At 63.9% G+C, this 17213-nt stretch overlaps 1 protein-coding gene across 8 annotated transcripts in view; it reads left to right on the top strand.

Moving 5' to 3' along the window:
* The window catches only part of OBSL1 (obscurin like cytoskeletal adaptor 1), a 69252-nt gene that overhangs the window by 2856 nt on the left and 49183 nt on the right, over positions 1-17213 (top strand). For 2 of the 8 annotated variants that reach the window (XM_030579712.1, XM_030579704.1), the window contains exons 1-5: positions 5877-5902; positions 7832-7951; positions 10393-11495; positions 15876-16145; positions 16674-16934. In XM_030579712.1, the coding sequence (XP_030435572.1) occupies positions 5892-5902; positions 7832-7951; positions 10393-11495; positions 15876-16145; positions 16674-16934 (1765 nt within the window). In that variant the 5' untranslated portion in view covers positions 5877-5891. Of the gene's footprint in view, positions 1-5270; positions 5800-5876; positions 5903-7831; positions 7952-10392; positions 11496-15875; positions 16146-16673; positions 16935-17213 lie in introns of those variants that run through there. The other 6 variants (XM_030579708.1, XM_030579709.1, XM_030579711.1 and 3 more) reach the window with 6 other exon arrangements.

Raw genomic sequence — 17213 nt, 5'->3', positions numbered from 1 at the left:
AGCCTGCCTGACACTACTGCTGTGTGTGCCCACCTGTAACCAGCACCTGGGTCTGCTGCAGCTCGCCTGACACTACTGCTGTGTGTGCCCGCCTGTAACCAGTGCCTGGGTCTGCAGCCTGCCTGACACTACTGCTATGTGTGCCCGCCTGTAACCAGTGCCTGGGTCTGCAGCCTGCCTGACACTACTGCTGTGTGTGCCCACCTGTAACCAGCACCTGGGTCTGCAGCCTGCCTGACACTACTGCTGTGTGTGCCCGCCTGTAAACAGTGCCTGGGTCTGCAGCCTGCCTGACACTACTGCTATGTGGGCCCGCCTGTAACCAGTGCCTGGGTCTGCAGCCTGCCTGACACTACTGCTGTGTGTGCCCACCTGTAACCAGCACCTGGGTCTGCTGCAGCTCGCCTGACACTACTGCTGTGTGTGCCCACCTGTAACCAGTGGCCTGGGTCTGCAGGCCTTGCCTGACACGACTGCTGTGGTTGTGCCACCTGTAACCAGCACCTGGGTCTGCTGCAGCTCCGCCTGACACGACTGCTGTGTGTGCCCACCTGTAACCAGCCCTGGTCTGGCTGCAGCTCACCTGACACTACGGGCTGGTGTGCTGCCCGCCTGTAACCAGTGCCTGGGTCTGCGGCAGCTCGCCTGACACTACTGTCTGTGTGTGCCCGCCTGTAACACAGGGCCTGGGTCTGCAGGCCTGTCCTGACACTACTGCTGTGTGTGCCCGCACTGTAACACAGTGCCTGGGTCTGCAGCCATGCCTGCACTACACATACTTGCCCTGTAGGTGCCTGGGTCTGCAGCCTGCCTAGACCTGGGTTGTCATGTCGTGGCAGCCTGCCTGGACACTAACGGCTGTGTGTGCCTGCCTGTAACCAGTGCCTGGGTCTGCAGCCTGCCTGACACTACTGCTGTGTGTGCCCACCTGTAACCAGCACCTGGGTCTGCTGCAGCTCACCTGACACTACTGCTGTGTGTGCCCGCCTGTAACCAGTGCCTGGGTCTGCAGCCTGCCTGACACTACTGCTGTGTGTGCCCACCTGTAACCAGTGCCTGGGTCTGCAGCCTGCCTGACACTACTGCTATGTGTGCCTGCCTGTAACCAGTGCCTGGGTCTGCAGCCTGCCTGACACTACTGCTATGTGTGCCCACCTGTAACCAGCACCTGGGTCTGCAGCCTGCCTGACACTACTGCTATGTGTGCCCGCCTGTAACCAGTGCCTGGGTCTGCAGCCTGCCTGACACTACTGCTGTGTGTGCCCACCTGTAACCAGCACCTGGGTCTGCTGCAGCTCGCCTGACACTACTGCTGTGTGTGCCCACCTGTAACCAGTGCCTGGGTCTGCAGCCTGCCTGACACTACTGCTGTGTGTGCCCACCTGTAACCAGCACCTGGGTCTGCTGCAGCTCACCTGACACTACTGCTGTGTGTGCCCACCTGTAACCAGTGCCTGGGTCTGCAGCCTGCCTGACACTACTGCTATGTGTGCCTGCCTGTAACCAGTGCCTGGGTCTGCAGCCTGCCTGACACTACTGCTATGTGTGCCTGCCTGTAACCAGTGCCTGGGTCTGCAGCTCGCCTGACACTACTGCTGTGTGTGCCCGCCTGTAACCAGCACCTGGGTCTGCTGCAGCTCACCTGACACTACTGCTGTGTGTGCCCGCCTGTAACCAGTGCCTGGGTCTGCTGCAGCTCGCCTGACACTACTGCTGTGTGTGCCCGCCTGTAACCAGCACCTGGGTCTGCTGCAGCTCGCCTGACACTACTGCTGTGTGTGCCCGCCTGTAACCAGTGCCTGGGTCTGCAGCCTGCCTGACACTACTGCTATGTGTGCCTGCTTGTAACCAGTGCCTGGGTCTGCAGCTCGCCTGACACTACTGCTATGTGTGCCTGCCTGTAACCAGTGCCTGGGTCTGCAGCAGCTCGCCTGACACTACTGCTGTGTGTGCCCGCCTGTAACCAGTGCCTGGGTCTGCTGCAGCTCGCCTGACACTACTGCTGTGTGTGCCCGCCTGTAACCAGTGCCTGGGTCTGCAGCCTGCCTGACACTACTGCTATGTGTGCCCGCCTGTAACCAGTGCCTGGGTCTGCAGCCTGCCTGACACTACTGCTATGTGTGCCCGCCTGTAACCAGCACCTGGGTCTGCTGCAGCTCGCCTGACACTACTGCTGTGTGTGCCCGCCTGTAACCAGTGCCTGGGTCTGCAGCCTGCCTGACACTACTGCTATGTGTGCCCACCTGTAACCAGCACCTGGGTCTGCTGCAGCTCGCCTGACACTACTGCTGTGTGTGCCCGCCTGTAACCAGTGCCTGGGTCTGCTGCAGCTCGCCTGACACTACTGCTGTGTGTGCCCGCCTGTAACCAGCACCTGGGTCTGCTGCAGCTCGCCTGACACTACTGCTGTGTGTGCCCGCCTGTAACCAGTGCCTGGGTCTGCTGCAGCTCGCCTGACACTACTGCTGTGTGTGCCCGCCTGTAACCAGTGCCTGGGTCTGCAGCCTGCCTGACACTACTGCTGTGTGTGCCCGCCTGTAACCAGCACCTGGGTCTGCTGCAGCTCGCCTGACACTACTGCTGTGTGTGCCCGCCTGTAACCAGTGCCTGGGTCTGCTGCAGCCTGCCTGACACTACTGCTGTGTGTGCCCACCTGTAACCAGTGCCTGGGTCTGCAGCCTGCCTGACACTACTGCTATGTGTGCCCGCCTGTAACCAGTGCCTGGGTCTGCAGCCTGCCTGACACTACTGCTATGTGTGCCCACCTGTAACCAGCACCTGGGTCTGCAGCCTGCCTGACACTACTGCTGTGTGTGCCCGCCTGTAACCAGTGCCTGGGTCTGCTGCAGCCTGCCTGACACTACTGCTGTGTGTGCCCACCTGTAACCAGTGCCTGGGTCTGCAGCCTGCCTGACACTACTGCTGTGTGTGCCCGCCTGTAACCAGTGCCTGGGTCTGCTGCAGCCTGCCTGACACTACTGCTGTGTGTGCCCACCTGTAACCAGTGCCTGGGTCTGCAGCCTGCCTGACACTACTGCTATGTGTGCCTGCCTGTAACCAGTGCCTGGGTCTGCAGCCTGCCTGACACTACTGCTATGTGTGTCCACCTGTAACCAGCACCTGGGTCTGCTGCAGCTCGCCTGACACTACTGCTGTGTGTGCCCGCCTGTAACCAGTGCCTGGGTCTTCTGCAGCTCGCCTGACACTACTGCTATGTGTGCCCACCTGTAACCAGTGCCTGGGTCTGCTGCAGCTCACCTGACACTACTGCTATGTGTGCCTGCCTGTAACCAGTGCCTGGGTCTGCAGCCTGCCTGACACTACTGCTGTGTGTGCCCACCTGTAACCAGCACCTGGGTCTGCTGCAGCTCGCCTGACACTACTGCTGTGTGTGCCCACCTGTAACCAGCACCTGGGTCTGCTGCAGCTCACCTGACACTACTGCTGTGTGTGCCCACCTGTAACCAGCACCTGGGTCTGCTGCAGCTCACCTGACACTACTGCTGTGTGTGCCCGCCTGTAACCAGTGCCTGGGTCTGCAGCCTGCCTGACACTACTGCTGTGTGTGCCCACCTGTAACCAGCACCTGGGTCTGCTGCAGCTCGCCTGACACTACTGCTGTGTGTGCCCGCCTGTAACCAGTGCCTGGGTCTGCTGCAGCTCGCCTGACACTACTGTTATGTGTGCCCGCCTGTAACCAGTGCCTGGGTCTGCAGCCTGCCTGACACTACTGCTGTGTGTGCCCGCCTGTAACCAGCACCTGGGTCTGCTGCAGCTCGCCTGACACTACTGCTGTGTGTGCCCGCCTGTAACCAGTGCCTGGGTCTGCAGTCTGCCTGACACTACTGCTGTGTGTGCCCACCTGTAACCAGCACCTGGGTCTGCTGCAGCTCGCCTGACACTACTGCTGTGTGTGCCCGCCTGAACCAGCACCTGGGTCTGCTGCAGCTCGCCTGACACTACTGCTGTGTGTGCCCGCCTGTAACCAGCACCTGGGTCTGCTGCAGCTCACCTGACACTACTGCTGTGTGTGCCTGCCTGTAACCAGTGCCTGGGTCTGCAGCCTGCCTGACACTACTGCTATGTGTGCCCGCCTGTAACCAGCACCTGGGTCTGCTGCAGTTCGCCTGACACTATTGCTGTGTGTGCCCGCCTGTAACCAGTGCCTGGGTCTGCTGCAGTTCGCCTGACACTACTGCTGTGTGTGCCCGCCTGTAACCAGTGCCTGGGTCTGCAGCCCGCCTGACACCACTGCTCTTATCTACCCCTGGTTACACAGCGGGGTTAGCTGTACCAATGACCCTGCTGCTGTGGGGGCCAACGTCCCTGTGCCCCATCCCACCCCAGCTGCAGGCTGGCATCTCCTGTGCCCCTTCCCCCATATCTCTGTGCCCACTGCTGCAGCTTCGTGTCTCCCGCACCCCACATCCCTGTGCCCCAAGTCCCTGTGCCCCGTCCCACCCCCTGCTGCAGCTTGGCATCTCCCGCACCCCAATACCTGCACCCCACATCTCTGTGCCCCATCCCACCCCTGCTGCAGGCTGGCATCTCCTCTGCCCCATGTCCCCGCCCCCCACATCCATGCGCCCCATCCCACCCCCACTGCAGGCTGGCATCTCCTGTGCCCCATGTCCCTTCCTCCTACATCCCTGCACCCCATTGCACCCCCGCTGCAGCCTGGTGTCTCCCAGGCCCCACATCCCCGTGCCCCATGTCCCTGTGCCCCTTCCCATCCCCTGCTGCAGCCTGGCATCTCCTGCACCCCAATACCTGCACCCCAAGTCTCTGTGCCCCATCCCACCCCAGCTGCAGGCTGGCGTCTCCCACGCCCCTGCCCCTGACATCTCTGTGCCCCCTGCTGTAGCCTGGTGTCTCCTGCACCCCATGTCCCTGTGGCCCACCTCCCTGCACCTCACATCCCTGCACCCCATGTTCCTGCCCCCCACATCTCTGCACCCCATCCCACCCCCCGCTGCAGCCTGGCATCTCCTGGGCCCCACATCCCTGCTGCAAGGCATCATCCCCTGCTCTCCATCCCACCCCTGCTGCATTCCATTGTCCCCTGCCTCCCCATCCCCCACCTTCACGCAACATTCAGCCCCCAGCTGTGGGCTAGCTTCCCCTGTACCCCATTCCCAGCTTCCTGGCTAGTTGCTAGCAGGGAGCTGCTGGCCTCTGGGCACTGCGCACCCTGTCTAGTGTGTGCAGTTTGGTGTCATTGAGGCTGTGCTGACGCCCAAGGGTCCTGCGCAGGGTCTGTCCTGGGCGGTGCTGAGCTCTGTGCCCAAGAAGAGCAGCAGGGCAAGGCCTGGCTGGGGCCGAGGGCTGCACTTCTGCTGCAGCGCTATAGATAGCTGGCCCTGCCCAGCCCTGCGTTATCAGCCCCGCGTGTCATCGGAGGGTATTTTTGGGGACAGCAGCTGCAGGCATTTGTAACATTTGGTCCCTGCATGTTGACACCCTGGAGCTGTTCAGGCAGAGGCAGCTGGGCAGGGTGACGGACGTGGGGCAGACAAGGCAGCGGAGCAAGGCATGTGTGCCGGGAGGAGGTGCCAGGGCACAGCTGAGCTGGCGTGCAGGTGTGGGCGCAGCGACAGGGACGAGGAGCAGAGCTGGACAGACGGATGGAGCGTGTGTGACAAAGGGAGCAGCAGAGTCGCACGTACGGACGGACGGGAAAGAGGCTCTCTGAGCGGGGAGGACTTGCGGGCTCTTGGGTAGAGCCTACCTGAGGCAAAGGAGGGTCCAGCCCCACTGGCCTGGTTCTGACGCTCTGTCCCCAGCTCTGTGCCTGGCACTGTGAGTATCTCGGCCTCCTGCTCTGCCAGTTGCAAGGAGCCCACAAGGAATTCGCAGGCCTTGTGAGGGATGCCCTTCCCCAGGTTCCCGTGATGGATGTGGGGTGAGGCTGTAGGTCAGGGCATGGGGGTCCGTGGGTCTTAGCCCCACAGGAAGGGCCAGGTGCGGGGCCGCCCTATGGAGCCGGGTCCTGGGTTCACCCAGGGCGATCCTGACGCCAGTCACAATTTACTGCCCAGCAGCAATGGGGGAACCTCTGCACCTCCTTCTCCCAGCAGGAGCCCTCCATGACGCAGCCCAGAAGGGGCTGTGTCTGCCCTTCTCCCCACCAGATCCCTGCCTGCCCCAGTGCCAGCGGGGGGGCTGTCTGCCCCCTCTCCCCACCTGAGCCCTGCCTGCCCCAGTGCCAGCGGGGGGGGGGGGCTGTCTGCCCTCCCCCCCACCTGAGCCCTGCCTGCCCCAGTGCCAGTGGGGGGGGGGCTGTCTGCCCCCTCTCCCCACCTGAGCCCTGCCTGCCCCAGTGCCAGCGAGGGGGCTGTCTGCCCTTCTCCCCACCAGATGCCTGCCTGCCCCAGTGCCAGCGGAGGGGGAGCTGTCTGCCCTCCCCCCCACCTAAGCCCTGCCTGCCCCAGGGCCAGCGGGGGGGCTGTCTGCCCTCCCCCCCCACCTGAGTCCTGGCTGCCCCAGTGCCAATGGGGTGCTGTCTACCCTTCTCCCCACCAGATCTCTGCCTGCCCCAGTGCCAGCGGGGGGCTATCTGCCCCTCTCCCCACCGGAGCCCTGCCTGCCCCAGTGCCAGCGGGGGGGGGCTGTCTGCCCTTCTCCCCACCTGAGCCCTGCCAGCCCCAGTGCCAGCGGGGGGCTATCTGCCCCTCTCCCCACCGGAGCCCTGCCTGCCCCAGTGCCAGCGGGGGGCAATCTGCCCCCTCTCCCCACCGGAGCCCTGCCTGCCCCAGTGCCAGCGGGGGGGGGCTGTCTGCCCTTCTCCCCACCTGAGCCCTGCCAGCCCCAGTGCCAGCGGGGGGCTATCTGCCCCTCTCCCCACCGGAGCCCTGCCTGCCCCAGTGCCAGCGGGGGGCAATCTGCCCCCTCTCCCCACCGGAGCCCTGCCTGCCCCAGTGCCAGCGGGGGGGGCTATCTGCCCCTCTCCCCACCGGAGCCCTGCCTGCCCCAGTGCCAATGGGGGGCTATCTGCCCCTCTCCCCACCGGAGCCCTGCCTGCCCCAGTGCCAGCGGGGGGGGCTATCTGCCCCTCTCCCCACCGGAGCCCTGCCTGCCCCAGTGCCAATGGGGGGCTATCTGCCCCTCTCCCCACCGGAGCCCTGCCTGCCCCAGTGCCAGCGGGGGGGCTGTCTGCCCCTCTCCCCACCGGAGCCCTGCCAGCCCCAGTGCCAGCGGGGGGCTGCCTGCCCCTCTCCCCACCGGAGCCCTGCCTGCCCCAGTGCCAGCGGGGGGGGGCTGTCTGCCCTTCTCCCCACCAGATCTCTGCCTGCCCCAGTGCCAGCGGGGGGCTATCTGCCCCTCTCCCCACCGGAGCCCTGCCTGCCCCAGTGCCAGCGGGGGGGGGGCTGTCTGCCCTTCTCCCCACCTGAGCCCTGCCTGCCCCAGTGCCAGCGGGGGGCAATCTGCCCCCTCTCCCCACTGGAGCCCTGCCTTCCCCAGTGCCAGCGGGGGGGCTGTCTGCCCTTCTCCCCACCAGATGCCTGCCTGCCCCAGTGCCAGCGGAGGGGGAGCTGTCTGCCCTCCCCCCCACCTGAGCCCTGCCTGCCCCAGTGCCAGCGGGGGGGGGGGGGGCTGTCTGCCCCTCTCCCCACCAGAGCCCTGCCTGCCCCAGTGCCAGCGGGGGGCTATCTGCCCCTCTCCCCACCGGAGCCCTGCCTGCCCCAGTGCCAGCGGGGGGGGCTGTCTGCCCCCTCTCCCCACCGGAGCCCTGCCAGCCCCAGTGCCAGCGGGGGGGCTGCCTGCCCCTCTCCCCACTGGAGGGGTTAATTCCACTGTCCATGCACAGCGTGACTCCCTCTCTCCCCTGCAGGCCACTCAGCTGCCAGAAGGACGGTGCCGCTGTGTCCCCAGGGGCCCATGGGGGGATCGGGCACCTGGTCTGCCAGTCTGGCTTCAGGGAGTGTCTCCCCAGGTGCCGCCCTGTGGGCTGGTAAGTGGAGAGGGTCCATCTGGCAGGGAGGTCAGGCTGCCCTGGCCACCTCCCCCCAGCCTGGATTCTGCTGCACCAGTGACAGACCCTTATCAGCCGCTCAGGGTGAGCCAGGCCAGATGCTGCAGGAATGCGGCTCCACCCCACAGGAGCTTGCAGGAATGGAGGGGAAGCAGCCAGTGGTTCCCTGTCCTGTTGCATTGCTGCCCCCTTGTCCCCGTCACCCTCTCTGCCCCACACCCGCACAGGGACCTGCCTCTGCCCCCTTCCCCCACTGCCCCACACCCGCACAGGGAGCTGTCTCTTCCCCCTCCCCACTCTGCCCCACACATCCAGAAGGGAGCTGCCTCTGTCCCCTCACCTCCTCTGCCCCATGTCCCCACAGGGAGCTGCCTCTGCCCTCTTGGCCCCACACACCCAGCAGGGAGCTGCCTCTGCCCCCTCACCTCCTCTGCCCCATGCCCCCACAGGGAGCTGCCTCTGCCCTCTTGGCCCCACACACCCAGCAGGGAGCTGCCTCTGCCCCCTCACCTCCTCTGCCCCATGCCCCCACAGGGAGCTGCCTCTGCCCTCTTGGCCCCACACACCCAGCAGGGAGCTGCCTCTGTCCCCTCACCTCCTCTGCCCCATGCCCCCACAGGGAGCTGCCTCTGCCCTCTTGGCCCCACACACCCAGCAGGGAGCTGCCTCTGTCCCCTCACCTCCTCTGCCCCATGCCCCCACAGGGAGCTGCCTCTGCCCTCTTGGCCCCACACACCCAGCAGGGAGCTGCCTCTGCCCCCTCACCTCCTCTGCCCCATGCCCCCACAGGGAGCTGCCTCTGCCCTCTTGGCCCCACACACCCAGCAGGGAGCTGCCTCTGTCCCCTCACCTCCTCTGCCCCATGCCCCCACAGGGAGCTGCCTCTGCCCTCTTGGCCCCACACACCCAGCAGGGAGCTGCCTCTGCCCCCTCACCTCCTCTGCCCTACACCCCCACAGGGACCTGCCTCTGCCCACTTCCCCCTGTGCCCCACACCCTCACAGGGAACTGCCTCTGCCCCACCCAAGAAGGGAGCGTCTCTGTTTTCCTCTGCCCCACAGGCCCAGGATGGAGGGAGATGTCTCTTCCCCTCCTGCCCCTGCGCTTCTGCCCCCCAGGCTCAGGAGGGCATTTCTGTCTCCTGTGCGAGAGGGAAGGCCGGGGCCCCGCTGGTATTTGCTTCCTTTCAGTGCTGGGCTGGTGCCGGGTGCTCAGGCCTGGCTTTGCCGAGTACCCAGCAAAGACGAGTCAGGGCAGGATGACATTGGGCTCCCCAAGGGCCGAGGCTGCCATCGAAGGGGGCTGGTTAGTGCCACAGAGTTGGGATGTGGACACCTGTGCCACAGGACCTTGGATGGGCTCCCCCCTCCCCCTGCTGCATCCCACCCCCAAATCAAGTCACACGCCACCAAACGGGAGCTCAAGGAGACACATTGGTCACTGCCAACTGGCTGGACTGGGACTGGTGCCCTCGAGGGGACGGCCCAGAGTACCATTCCCCACCCCTGAGCCAGCCAGTACCCTGCCCTGGGGCCAAGTCAGAGCTGTTGTCTCCGAGAGGGGAGGGGTCCCGTGTCCCATTCCCCACTCCTTGAGCCAGCCTGGTGTCAGCAGATTTGCCTGCATGTCGATTTTCAGCTGAGCTGGCGTTCAGCAGTGACGAAACGTCACGGGGCAGCAGAGTCCTGTGAGGGCCCAGGAGGGTAGAGGGAGGCCTCTGGGTGCCAGGTATGGGACCTGCAAGGCACAGGAGATCTAGGGGGCCTTTGGGAGTGGGGGGAGACTGTATGTGCCATTGCACAGGCTCCTGGGGAGTCCCTGCCACTGCCTGAGCCTGGCCTGTCCGAGCCACAGCAAGGCTGGTTGGCTCTGTGCCCAAGGCTGATGCTAGCTAATTGCCCTGGCAGAGTGGACTGGTTGTGTTTGCGCCATCAGGGGATCCAGGAAGTGAGCGGAGTCTCCCGGGTAAGGGCCCAGTGAGACCGAAATAACCGTCTAACAATAGGCTTGGGCTGGCGACCTGCAGGGAAACCTGATGCACTGGGGCTGGGGTGGAATCCAGGGGGCTAGGGACTAAACATGGCCAGGGTGACTGCCCTCTTTTGGCCAAAGGACTCGGCACAAGATTCTTCTGAGCTTCCAGCTCCCAAAGGTCTGGGCAGCTACTTCACCTGGCCAGGGCCTGCGCCCCACGTGGCCCAGGGCGGAGGGGTCAGGGGGCTCTGCTTTGAAAGAGGCAGGCCACAGAGCTGCTTCTCCATTGGGCTGACCCTGCCGCAGCCTTGCTGAGAGGAGGCTGGCTCCCTGAGGGAGTGCCATGAGGCTCCTGGTCCCTACAGTTTAATTCCTCGGCTTGCCCCACAGCCTTCTCCTACAGCGGAGTTGGAATCCTAGTGCTGTCTGTCTGCCTGTCCCTCCAGGTGTCTGGGTCCAGCTGTTGTCCTGGCTGAGCCCCTGGTGCGGGGCCCTGCAGTGCCCCAGCTGAGTCTGGAGATGGACGTGTTCGGGGGGGCCCCCCGGTTCCTTGCCTACCCCCGCACTTTCACAGTGCAGAGTGGTGCTGATGCCATCCTGAAGTGCCAGATCGCCGGTGACCCACGCCCCAGCATCATCTGGGAGAAGGACAAATCCCCAATCGCGCTGCTGGGCCGCTTCCAGGTTGAGGCCGAGGGGAACGTGTACAGCCTGTCGATTTCCCAGGTGACCCCAGCGGACAGCGGGCAGTATGTCTGCAAGGCCAAGAATGCCATCGGGGAGACCTACGCTGCTGCCACACTCAGGGTGGAGGCAGGGGAACTGCAGCAGGAGGGAGACCCTGAGGATGTGCCCCCCGTCTTTCTGAGCAAGCCTCTGTCCTGGAAGGTCTGCAGGGGGGAGGATGTGATGTTCACCTGCAGGGTCTCGGGGCAGCCTTGCCCTGTGCTGCAGTGGAAGAAGGATGGCCGCCAGTTGTCGGATCTCTTTGAGAGCAGCCATTTCTCTGTGGGGAAGGAGCCGGAAGACTGGCATTTCTTGAAGATCTTCAGCGCCCGGCCCCCGGACGGAGGGGTCTATGTGTGCAGGGCGCGGAACCGCTCCGGGGAGGCCCTGGCAGCAGCTGTGCTCCTGGTCGACCCCATGGCTCGTGGGCTGGCAGACTGCTGGCCCCTGAACCATTTCAGTAAGCAGCCGGATCAGCACGGTGACAGGAGACTCTGCCACGGGCAGCGTGCCACACCCTGGCCGGCCCGGCCCAATGGTGAGGTGGCTCCCGGCGCACCCAAAGCCAAGGCGTTTGCTGTGAGCGAGGGGAAGCACGCCAAGTTCCGCTGCTACGTGACGGGCAAGCCGAAGCCCGAGATTGTGTGGAAGAAGGACGGGAAGGTTGTTGCACCAGACAGGAGGCACCTGGTTTATGAAGACAGGGAAGGCTACTTCATCCTGAAAGTGCTGTACTGCAAGGCCCCAGACCAGGGGCTGTATGTCTGCACCGCCTCCAACACGGCTGGCCAGACCCTCAGTGCCGTGCAGCTCCATGTGAGAGGTAGGGGCTGGGGGGGGGGGGGGCAGAGACACGGGCCTTGCCCGCAGAGGGCGAGGGGGGTCAGAGCAGGCTGCTGCTGGTCAATGGTTTAGCCCGGGTGTATGGAGGGGCAAATCTGACCCGCTCTCAGTGGTTCCCTGGTGGGCTGGGCTTACCCAGGGGGGCTGGAGCAAGAGGAAGTGGAAACGGGATCCTGATTTGCCAGTGGGACAGTTTGCAGAGAAGCCAGGGCTCTGGGGCTGTAGGGTGGGCTGTGGTGGTCTGGAGGAGGTGGTCGTGGTAATGGTGGGATCAGGATCGGGGCCACGGCCACAGCGTGGGGACAGGTTCTGGGAGGCCCTGTCAGTGGGCCAGGCCCCTGAGGAGTCTCGCTCTCCCTTCAGGAGAGCTTCGTCGCCTCCTGGGGCTGGACCCCTGGGCCTGCAGCCCCCCTGCACCCCCCACCGTGAGCCCCAGGCAGCGAGTCCCCCTGAGACAGACCCCGAGGGAGACTTGTACCATCTTGGGGGGCGCCCCATCTGCCAGCATCTGCAGGGACATGCAGGCAGTGTGGGCCGACAGCTGGGTTATTAGTCATCTGGACCCAGCACAGGGAACTCTTGGGGAGCCCGGAGCCCAAAGCCCCATCCCTCTGGACTTGTCCCAGGCCAGGTGCACTTAACTCTCCCCTCTCTCTTCCCCCAGCCCTTTGATCCCGAGCTGGGCGATGCTGGGAGAGGTGGGGAGTCCAGATCTCTCTGGGTTGTTGGTTGCTGGGGTCCATGTCTGTGCAGTTGGATTTGCCACTTGTGATGCAGCAGGGAGCGGGGTGGATTGACCTGGGAATGTCCTTTAGTTTTACTGGGGCTGTCTGCATGGGGGAGGGGAGAGCAGAGCAGGGGGTGACTTTAGGGAAGGGACGGGACCTGAGCCTGTAACCTGAGCCAGGAGGGGGGTGGGGCGACTGGACAAAGGGAGAGGGGGAGAAGGAGGGAGAGAGCCTGCTGGAGGGGTTTTTGGTTTCAGTTCTGGGCTGTCTGGGAAGAGGCAGGGAACCCCAAGTCTGGGGTCTAATTTGCCCCCAAAATGGACCTGACTGAGGGGTCCTGGTTGTACCTACAAGCCCTGCTTGGGACTGTGTTCCTGTTGTCTAATAAATCTTCTGTGTTACTGGCTGGCTGAGAGTCCCGGTGAATCGCAGGAACTAGGGGGTGCAGGGCCCTGACTCCCCCACACTCCATGACACCAGTGTCTTCTCAGAGCTCCACTGATACGAGACCTAAGGCCCAGAGAGCTGGGAGCCCATCACCCTTGTGTTAGCCTGCCTAGAGAGCAACAGGCCTGTCTATCCCCCAGGTAACTGCTGCACATAGGGGAAACTGAGGCACACATAGGCTTCATGAATATATTACAGCCAATTCTTGCTTCATTGCAGTGGCGTTTCTGGTTAGGACGTTGCAAAGCAGAAGGGTGGGCTTGGGGACGCAGAAGGCTGTTCGGTGGGTTGGGGGGGGGTGTCTCCAGTTCCAGTGTGAAAGGGCACAGGAAGGAGAGGCTCTCGCCCCAGTCCTAGGACATAGGCTGGGATGCCACGATGACCTAGGACTGCTCTGGCCAGCCAGGATCAGGGCCGGTCTCTCTGGCTGTCCTGCCTTCACCCCGGCTGGTGCTGCTGCTGTCTGGGCTCGGAGGCTCAAGTGAGAAGAGAGACAGGGGAGCAGGACAGAAGGGTCCTGGTGTCAGGGACTCACAGGACTCGTGCTCTCCCTTGGCTCCATATGGTCCCTGGGAGGAGCCCCCTTCAGTGTGACAACCCTTCTTGGGGGTCCACTCGCTCTCAGGAGTTAAGTCGTGGGCTCCCCCGCCTCCTGGAACCGCACCTCTCATAGGCCCCCTCAGGGAGTCCACGCCCCATGGGCTCTTGGGGTCTCCACTCCCAGAGGGAATAGTGCCCCCCTCCCCGATCTCGAGACCGGAGTGACTCTCAGCCAGCATAAAACAGGAGGGTTTATTGAGTGTCCAGGGCCGGCTCCAGGCACCAGCATCCCAAGCAGGTGCTTGGGCGGCAATCTGCAAGAAACGGCAGTCCGTGTGTTTTTGCCCTCAAGCAGCGCGCTGAATTGCCGCCGGACGGCGGGGGCAGTCCCTGTGCTGTTAGGGCAGCAGGCGCGTTTCCGTGGCAGTGGCAATTCGGTGGCAGCTTCTATGTTCAGCTGTCCACGGCAGCGCAGCTTCTGTCTTCCGGCTGAACTGCCGCCGAATTGCTGCTGCCACGGAACATGCGAGCCGCCCTAACGGCGCACAGACTGCCCCCGCCGTCCGTAGTGACAATTCGGCGTGCTGCTTGGGGCGCCGAAAACAGTAGAGCCGGCCCTGTGAGCATCTGAACCCAGCACAGGAAACTCTCTGGGCCCTTGGGCCTAGCAACCCTCCAGCTCACCCAGCCTCGGAGGGGAGGGGTGGGGCGGCTCTGGCTGCTCCCTGCCCAGTCCAGCCACCCCCTCCTTCCAGCTGAGCATCCCCCTACGGCTCCTCCCCTGTCCATTGTCTGCAGCCCCAGGTAAACAGGTCACCTGGGCTCCTCTCTTCCCTCCTTTGTTCCCACCCCGGCTGGAACCTCCCTCCTCAGCCCTTTGTGTTCCGCTGGCCACCAAGCTGGGCTGGGTCTCCTGGTCACCAGTCACTTTGTCCCCAATCTCCAGGCCTTTTATCCAAGGTCCGGGCTGCAGGTGAGGTCACACCTGGTTCTCTGCAACAACCCCCCCCGCCACCCCCTCGTTACACACGCAGCACACAGGGAAACTGAGGCACAAACAGCCTGTGGTCTCCTGCCCCTGGCCTTGCTGTGCCCTGTGGATCCGGTCCAGGATTGGGTTTGGGCAGGACAGGGGAGGGGGAGGCGAGGTCGGCATTAAACACCATGTTCCCTGTGCCATGTGGCCCTGGATGATGAGGGTGGCACTGCTGCCAGCCCTGGAGATGAAGAGAGCTCGAGGCACAGGGCTGGCCTTCGGGAGACATTGGCTTCTTCCGCGAAATCACCCCATCGCCACTTCCCCTTCATTATGGCTCCCGAATCCCACCAGTCGTTAATTGAACTGCAGCAACCTTTACTGCCCAGCCAACAGTCCCACCTTCCAGCCTGCCCAGCGGGTGGGCCCCAGCCAGCCCTGGCTCCCTCCTGGGCGCAGGCTGCATCTGCTCCCACTCCACGTCTTCCAGCTCTTAAGGGTGCGGCAGTGACACATGCTTTGCCACAGCCCCAGATGCCACCTCCCTCACCCCACCCATTGTCTAAGGGCTGGCGACACATAAAACGCGACGGGAGAGGTTCTCCAGCTGACAGCGACCTAGCACTGTCTACACCAGGGCTGAGGTCCGTAGAACTGTGTTGATCAGCGGTATGGATTTTTCAGCCCCCTGAGCGATGATTTCTGCCGACCTCATTTCCCAGTGTAGACCCAGCCTCACGCTCACGTTACATGTGTGTTGTTGGAGCAGCTGGGTTCCCAGTGGGGCTCAGGGCCCATTGTGCTGGGTGACAAGGCAGCCACCACGAAGGCACTGGCAGGATGGGCTGGTTTGTGCCTCCCTTGAACTATGCCTGGAGGGTTTGTATTTCTTAGCATCATGGGGTTCAACGGGACTGCAAGGGTCAGGTAGGCTGTGCCCCTGCCGCGATGCAGGATTTGCTAGGTTTAACCCCTCCAGGCAGCCGGCTACCCAGCCACCATGGAAGGAGCTTCCCTGCGACTCTGGCAGTGCCTGTCATTCTGCACTGGGGCTTGGAAAGTGTCATGCTAATCAAACCCACAGACACCCTTGCCTGACTGGAGATGCGCGGGGGCCCAGCCCTTTGGAGGTGAGGGGGGCCCAGGGTGCAGGGGCCTGCCCGGGGACCCAGCCCTTTGGAGGTGAGGGGGCCCAGGGCGCAGGGGCCTGCCCGGGGGCCCAGCCCTTTGGAGGCGAGAGGGGCCCAGGGCGTGGGGGCCTGTCTGGGGGGCTCAGCCCTTTGGAGGCGAGGGGGCCCAGGGCGTTTGGAGCAGCGGTGTCTCTGCAGGGGGGGCTGGAGACAGCATGAAGAGCTGACAGCAGGGGACTGAGTGCCGAACATAGCAAGTGCCACCCCCTGTGTCGCCTGCCACCTCTCAAAATAGCCCACTGGGAATGGAGAGCTTTCAGCTGCCCCCTCCCTGGAACAGACGGCTCTGGGCAGGGGCTGGGCCAGGCTGACTCCTGAGCGGGGCGCCCAGGGGACTGGGCAGGCTGGGTGTGTTATGGGGGTTTTGCTTTCCTCTGAAGCAGCTGCTGCGGGCCCTGGGCTTGTTCTGGTGGTGGCCCTTGCCTGTCCTGGCCCCGCATGCTCTCTGCAGTTCCTGTCTCTCTCTTGCTCGGCACCAGAGCCCCGGGTGCGGTTCCAGGTGCAGCTGGAGGATGTGGAGGTGCAGGAATGTGAGGATGCCGTGCTGGAGTGCAAGGTGCCCTTGGAGACCATCCCCACCGCCTGGTACCTGGAGGACAAGCAGCTGCAGCCAAGCCACAAGTACGTGATTGAGGAGCAGGGCCTGGTGCGACGCCTGACCATCCGCGACGCCTGCGCTGACGACGACGGCATCTACCTCTGTGAGATGAAGGACAAAGGGCGCAGCATTGCTGAGGTCTCCGTCAGAGGTGAGAGGGACAGGCCTGGGGTGCACGGAGCCTGAACAGATGGGCATGGAGACCGTCTTCCCTGTGCCACTTGCTGCTGCAGCCCCCTGCCCTGCCTGGTCCTGCCTCCTGCTGCCCTGTCCCTGTCCAGTCCTGCCTTTCTCCTGCCCTGTCCCTGCTGCCTTGTTCCTGGCTCCCAGCCTGTTGCCTGCTGCCCTGCCTGGTCCTGCTTCTCACTGCCCTGACCCTGCTCTGCTGTACTTCGCACCCAGCCTGTCACTGGTTCCCTTCCTTGGTCCTGCCTTTCCCCTGCCTTGTCCCTTCCCCACCCAGCCAACGCCTGCCCCAGCTGCCCAACCTGCCCCATAGTGCTCTGCCCCAGCTCCCAGCCTGTCCATTCCTGCCCCCTTCAAGCCAGCCCCATTCCCGACACCCCCTTTTCTTGCTGCTGAATTTCCTGCTCCTGCACTCTCGGGCCCCAGGCTCCCCATGTCCCTCCCAGCACTGCAGCCCCATGTGACTCTGGGCCATTCCTGGACACTCTCCCAGGGACGATCGTGAAGCGGCTCCCGCGGAAGCTGGACGTCATGGAGGGGGAGAATGCTGCCTTCTGTGTGGAGACCCGGGATGCCATGGAGGGAATCCGCTGGAGCCGGAATGGGCTGGAGCTGCGGGAGACACCATGCACTGTGCTGAAGAGCTTCGGCAAAACCCACCTGCTGGTCCTGGTACATGTGACACGGGAGGATGCTGGGGTCATCTCCTTCAGCGTGGGGGAGTCGCAGACGTCAGCCCAGCTTCGCATCAAATGTGAGAGCCCCAGCATGGGGGTGGCACTGCACTGGAGCATGGAGCCCATTGGTCTGTGGGTCAGGGTCCCTCTGCTCTAGGGCTGGACTAGAGCCAGTGTCCCCATTAGGGACCTTGGGGCTTTTCGCCTTCCTCTGTAGCTTGGGCTGTGGCTCACCTGCTGAGATCACCTGGGCACTTCTCCCTAATCAGTCCCCCGCCACTGCGGGGCTTGGGCCGCCGGTGGCACCTGTTTGCTGCCTGTAGCCACAGCTCAGGCTCCTGAGGGCCAAAATGCTT

This window comes from Gopherus evgoodei, chromosome 11 (assembly GCF_007399415.2).
Source record: "Gopherus evgoodei ecotype Sinaloan lineage chromosome 11, rGopEvg1_v1.p, whole genome shotgun sequence".
In the NCBI taxonomy this organism is placed as follows: Eukaryota; Metazoa; Chordata; order Testudines; family Testudinidae; genus Gopherus; species Gopherus evgoodei.
The sequence above is the reverse complement of the archived record's forward strand: the minus strand, read 5'-3'. Positions and strand labels throughout refer to the sequence as shown.